Source organism: Tachypleus tridentatus, chromosome 12, assembly GCF_004210375.1.
Source record: "Tachypleus tridentatus isolate NWPU-2018 chromosome 12, ASM421037v1, whole genome shotgun sequence".
In the NCBI taxonomy this organism is placed as follows: domain Eukaryota; kingdom Metazoa; phylum Arthropoda; class Merostomata; order Xiphosura; family Limulidae; genus Tachypleus; species Tachypleus tridentatus.
Genome location: NC_134836.1, coordinates 31,870,892 through 31,877,381, shown reverse-complemented (window position 1 = coordinate 31,877,381; position 6,490 = coordinate 31,870,892). Strand labels below are relative to the sequence as shown.

Below are 6,490 nucleotides of genomic sequence, written 5' to 3'. Positions count from 1 at the left end.
GGGTACCTTTATCTTATTATGAATTCATTGTCTTTCTACCTGATCCTGAAGAGATCTGTGATCATTAAGACATTGATGCTCTCATTGAGCAGTTACCATCTCTCTTTTTAGTCCTGGAGGATTTTAGTGTACAAAGTGTCCTTTAGCATGGCACTGGTATTGATGGAAGGGGTCTTCCATAGAGAGTGTGCTATTGGATCACAACCTTCTGCACTTCAATACTTCTTTTCAAGCACCTTGTCAGTCTTTTACTGCTATTTATCTATCTATGTACTTCCCCTTATTTTTCTCTTGCTTGTCTTCAAGGGTTGACTAACTTGTGAGCCAGTGATCATTTTCTTATTATTTTGTAAGAGAGCCGTGAAAGAGGGCTAGTTGGCCCAGTCAAACTTCCATTGAGGCACATGGGTTGGGTGGTATCAACCATAGCCAGTTACTTACTGTATTGTCCATGCAGCAGCTCAGTATATTCCTAAAATCTTGACACATTTTGGCCAGTATCCTCATCTGTGATGGAATCCTGCCTGCCACATGACATGGAAGGCTCAAACAAATGCCTGGGATACCTTTTGTATGTATCCCACACTTTTAAAATGCAGGCCAGAAGGCCACATGTTGTGTCAGTCATCAATAATTTACAGAAGTGGACCACAGCGAATGGTTTTACCTTTTCTCACTCTAAAACTGTTTGCATGTGCTACTGCTGTCTCTGCTTCCTGTGGTCCTCTTTTCCACTTCTTGGGGAGTAGATTGATGTTCTATGCAAATAAATCTCAAAAGTCAGTGACAGTCATGCGTTTTGTGCTGTACAGTTTGTCACATCAATTTGTCTGTGGCGCATGGTGGGATAAATGATTGTTCCAGACATACAAAATCGGCATCTCACCAACAAAAGGCTGAGGCGAAGACAAAAATGATGCAGATAAAGACATTTATGAGTAAGAATTTAGAATATGAAACCATAAATTCAGAAGTGATTTTCACACAATTTGTTATTGCTCATAATTTACCTAGCTGTAGCCGATTGTACAGGACATCTATTCAGAAAAATGTTCCCAGACTCTGATATAGCAAAGAAATATGGCTGTGCTAGAACCAAAACTACAGCCATTGTACAAATGTTGGGTTGTGAAGATGACAAGATGATTTCAAGCATACTTACTAACAGTGCTTACAGTTTAGCCACAGATGGATCCACAGACATGGATGACTCAAAACTGTATCTTGTGGTTGTAATGATATCTTGACCCTTTGCTTGGAAAAATTGTTTGTTCTCTTTTGTCAATGGTGGAATTGAAAGAAGCTTCAACGGGAGAGAATATTTTTAAGCTTTTGGACCACAAACTGACAAAGAGGAAAATTCTATGAGAAAACTGTCTTAGTTTTTCTTCAGACAATGCCTCAGTTCTGTCTGGTATAGGTAAAGGTGTGATGGGACACCTCTCAAGACAACAGCATAGCATTTACTTCATATTGCTGCCCAGAAAGCTTCCAGAGAACTGCCCTGCCCAGTTTCTGATATATTGATAGATATTTACTATTTTCTGGACAAAAGTGCAAGCAGAAAGCAACATTTCAAAGAGTTTCAAGGATTGTATGACAAAGAAACAAGAAAAAATTCTACAACTTAACACAAGATTGCTATCACTTGGGGTGCCTCAACAGAATATTGGACATGTGAAAGCCATTGAAGAAGTATTTTCACTGTGCAAAGGAAAACTAGATTCAAAAGAATCTAAATGTGCAGCTCAGTCATGCAGCAAGACTTTAACAGTCAAGACACCCTTTCAGCCACACAGGGACACAAAAGTCTCCAAAAGCAGACAAAGAAAAATTTGATATAACCCAATATATGTTTAGGCAGTCTGAACTTGAACTAAAGAAGAGACAATCAATGAAAAAAGAGGAGAAAGCAAAGCTAGCAAGGAAGTAACCAAGAAAAGTTATGTGCAGAGCAAGTTAGATAAGTTAACAGTTTTCTTGGACAACAAAATGAACTTGTTATTTTGTCTTTTTCTTTAGTCTGCAATTCCTCTTTTTGAGCAAGCCAATTTGATATTACAAAGAGAAGAACCTTGCATACATATTATGCATATAACTCTGATTACACAAGTTAAAAATATACTTATCAGATACATCAAGTCAGACTATCTTGAAGGCAGCATCACTGAATTTGATTACAATAATGAATCCTTACACAAATCTGATGAGACAGTTTCTGTTGGAAATGCTGTCAAGGAATACATTGTTAAATGTGAAAAGGACCTGGACCTGATCAGCTTCTTCACCAGAGTCAAGAAATACTATATTGCAGCTACAAATTACATGATGAAACATTTCCCTTTAAATGATGAACTTCTGATTCATGCAGAGGTTGCTGATCCAAAACTGAAAGTCAGCAAAGATTTCTCTTCTCTACACTTCTTCACAGACAGGTATCCTGTCCTTGTCAATACACATGAGTATGACACTATTGAAAAGTTGGAAGGGCAATATTTGAACTATCAAATTAATACTTTCTCAAACTGTCCTTCAGTTGAATGTTGACAAGTTTTGGGTTCAGCTGTCTACAGTTAAGGATGGAAATGGCAACTAGAAGTATGATATTCTGTGTAGGGTTATGCTTGGAATTCTTAGTCTTCCATTCTAATGCTGACAGTGAAAGGATATTTAGTTTAGTAATTAAAACCAAAAGCTAGTTCAGACCAAACTTGAGCACCTCAGTTTTAAGCAGTATTATAACACACAAGATGTGTATGCAGTCAAATAAACAATGGTGTTATAACTCCCAACCATCCAGAAACATTCTCATGAAAGCAAAGTCTGCAACAGCTCCAAAACTATTACAATAAGTGTCATAAACATTATATAAACTAGTCCTTACACAAAGGATTTTCTGCTTACTGTTTGTGCATGTTCAATGTTGTTTTACCAGTATGTTTGTTACTCTGAACTAAAGACATAATTTCAAGAGAATATTTTTAAATTTATTTATTAAATACACAAAACACAGTCATAAATGAGCAGTCTATAACAGTAATAAATAATAATAGTTATAATATAATAATAAACAGCTTAGAGACATTGGTCAGGCCTAGTAGCCGCAAATGATAACGGGCTCTGTCTACAGTCATTACACTCAGTCATTTTAAATAGTTGGCATCTCTGCATCAGGATATTTGGCTGTGGACAGGGCCTTTCACACCTCTTCAGTACAAAGTTTGTACACTGAGTCTCGTGAACCTTTACACCTCTGCAGTTTGCAACTGTCTTTATGCTTCAAAACTTCGATCCTTTCCACAGTATCCCACCTGGGGTTGTTTATCTTTTTTAGAATAGATGGTCTTCCATTGTTCCTTTTGGCCTTTGTATCTCAATGCAGTTGGATAAATTGGGGCTGTCCTTGGACAACAATGTTGTATCCACTGGTCAGCAAATTCCACCATGGCTTATTACCATTCCCAAATGTGACCATTCTTTGAGTCACTTGAGGAAGGCAAACACTCCCGATTGGAAGTATCACGTTCTATTTGGGAAACATATTTCAAACCATCCTTCCATTCTCATATATATGGATGGTTCAAAATCAGGTGACTCTGTGGGCTCTGCTGTGGTGTTTTGTTGTTTGATGGTTGCAAACAGAATCTCCTCTACAATTTCTGTCTTCACTGCTGAATTTTATGCTACTTCTCTTGCCCTGGATCACATAGAAGCTGTGCAGTACATGAACTGTACTATTTATACCAACTCACTTAGCTCTCTACTGGCCCTGGAATCACTTTACATAAGTTCTTGCCCTGTTCTCATTGATATTCAAAACTGACTGGCCCATTTTTCTCTATCTTCTTTTATCCAACTTATCTGGATACCATTCTATGTCGGTATTTGCAAGAACTAACTTGCTGACATTTCAGCTAAGTCTGTATGCTTTGGTGCTATCATGGCTGTGCTTGTCCCATACATAAACCACAGTCCTGTATTCAAGGCTTGGCTCTGTGCCAGTTGACAGTTGACTTGGAGTGAACAATGTGATAATGAGTCTCTAGGTTGAACCTTCTCTTGCTCTTTGGCTGTCTTACTTTCATAAGGATTGAAAGAAGGAAGTTTTCCTGGCTGGATTAAGCATTATTTATAGTTTTAACCCATTGTTTTCTTTTATGTGGGACTGATGCACCAGTGTGTGGTCTGTATGATTCTCAAGTCACAGTAGCCCACATTTTGCTGTCGTTCTGTGTTATGAACGTGAGTGATGGTACAGTTTTAGACATTTTTACCATGGGTTTATCCTTGACATTGAACAGTGTCATTGGCAATGGTGACACTGTCCACCTCAGTTTTGTTTTAAAATTTTTAGGGCCATCTTTTTAACTTTATTTAATAAAGTCTTTTAATTCAAAAATTGGACTTTGTTTTGTTTTAAAATTATTTTTTATGTACTTTTTAATAAATTTACTTTTATTTTTACTTTTTTACTGGTTGTTTGGTGCAGATAGCTTACTTGCTTTGTGTCAATAAATGCCAACCAACCACATGACCAATATGTTAAGGTTACATGCTCCATTTCCACACCTATTTGTGATCTGACTCAGATCATATCTCCTCCACTTGTAGGTTTATTTTTCATGACTGCTGACCAATGTGGACAGCACCTGTCAAAAGTGATTTATGTAGTTTCTAAATATATTACTCTCTTATGCTCTCTGTGTCCTCAGACCAGTTCTTACCTAACACTGTCACTCAGGAAAGGGGCTCAATTCTTTTCTCCAGTTTATCTGTTCACCATTTCTCTCTTCTATGTCAAATTAGATTTTGATATTGGTAATGTTCATTGAAGATCTTGAACGTTTTATGGCCTACACTAATACTTTTTTGAAAATACTAGAAAATAATTTTTATTCTTGGCTTTTTTTAAATGAAGCTTATGTGAGTCATATGTTATTAGATTTGTTGCCTTTCTGTGTCCTTAGAGGCCTGATCAAATTGCTTGTAGGAATTCATTGTGCAGACTGGTATATGAATCTGCTCCATAAACTTCCTATTACTTTATTGATTTGGTGGTCTCATTATCTGAGGGGTTTTGTTTACTCCTTATAGCTATCCTCACCATTTCTGCAAGACTATCCATAGGGGCTGAGTATTTTTATTTCTAACTTTCAGGGTTCTAAACTTTGCTCTGTGGCAAGAGTTGCTCAGACAGCTGTGCTTTTATCAAACCAACTTTTCACTGGAATCAACAGTTGAATAAAATTTTGTACAGGTTGTAATAGTCTCTGTAGAAATGAGTTCAATAAGATCACTTTGGAGATGTCCTGGTTCTATTACTCTTCTCTAGTGGACTTTCACTTGTACAATCACAAGTAAAGCATGAGGAGATCCAGCCTGTTCCTTCCAATCTGTAGATTTAATAAGTCAAGGTTAGTATGCTTTTAAAAATTTAGGGAACTTGGTTCACCTGTTGTATTTTTCCAGAATGCTGTTCCTCAGGACTCCCCATATTCTTATTGTGGAACTAGGAAGCTATTATCACACCTGGTTTCCAGTCACAGAGTTGGTGACAGAAGCTTTTTTCTACAGAGTGTGAGAGAGTGATTTCCTCCACTCTTGGAGAAGAGGATGAAGTTGGAGGCTCTCCTACAAGGGTCCCTGGATTTTTCTCCTAAATGTTGGTAGGATAGGCACTGCCTACACAGGAGACCACTTGTACTACTGAATTTGATCCTTGGCTATCCAGTTGGAGTGTGCATGGCCTATCTTTTTATCAATATAGATTCAGTATATTGTTCATAGAGGAGGGTTCACTGTCTCCTCGTAATATCAAATGCTGAAGTGTTCCATCCTGAGTCCTTGGTTGAACTCAGTTGTTCTTTGTCTTCCCCATAATATGGGGGGCAAGGAGGATGCACCTTGCCCATTTGGTTGGGGATCAGAGATGAATGTCAATTCCAGACCCTATGAGTACTGTTCTGGTGGCTCAGAAGTAATCACTCTAAGACCACAGGTTGGGATCCATTAATAAGTGCGTGTGTGTGTGTGTAAAAGGTTGTGGTCCAGTTGCCATAGCCATGAACATGGGACATAGAGACCAAGACCCCTTCCAACATTGAGCAATGAAGCCTCAACTTTGTAGATGGGACTGGTCAATTATGATGATCACTTTATATACAGTTTCACCCGTGATACAAGAACTGAGTTGAGGATGAATAACAAACCTGTTATGGGTCAAGTGTGGGTCCCTCACTATGTTGTTAATTTTCTGTTGTCGCACCCATGATCTATGCCTTCTGTATGGATACTACCCTCACTGGTCCATTAACTTTCTCCATGAGGGATTCTTGCTGTAAGTGGGTGAAGAGGTGTCTATATAATGGAAGTTAATATTTTCTTAAATTGAAATGTAGTTCCACTACTACATACTTCTGCTGACACTATCTCCCTTTCTTCTCACTAAGAGCTGGTGTTAGAAATTGAGTTAATCTTAAAAATGATGACA

At 37.9% G+C, this 6,490-nt stretch overlaps 1 protein-coding gene across 1 annotated transcript in view; it reads left to right on the top strand.

The window, feature by feature from the left end:
* Nucleotides 1-5,581, top strand: part of LOC143235605 (uncharacterized) — a 57,116-nt gene extending 51,535 nt beyond the window's left edge. Inside the window, exon 4 of the mRNA XM_076473842.1 lies at nucleotides 5,470-5,581. Coding sequence (XP_076329957.1) covers nucleotides 5,470-5,581 — 112 coding nt within the window. The remainder of the gene's footprint in view (nucleotides 1-5,469) is intronic.
* Nucleotides 5,582-6,490: the final 909 nt, after the last annotated feature.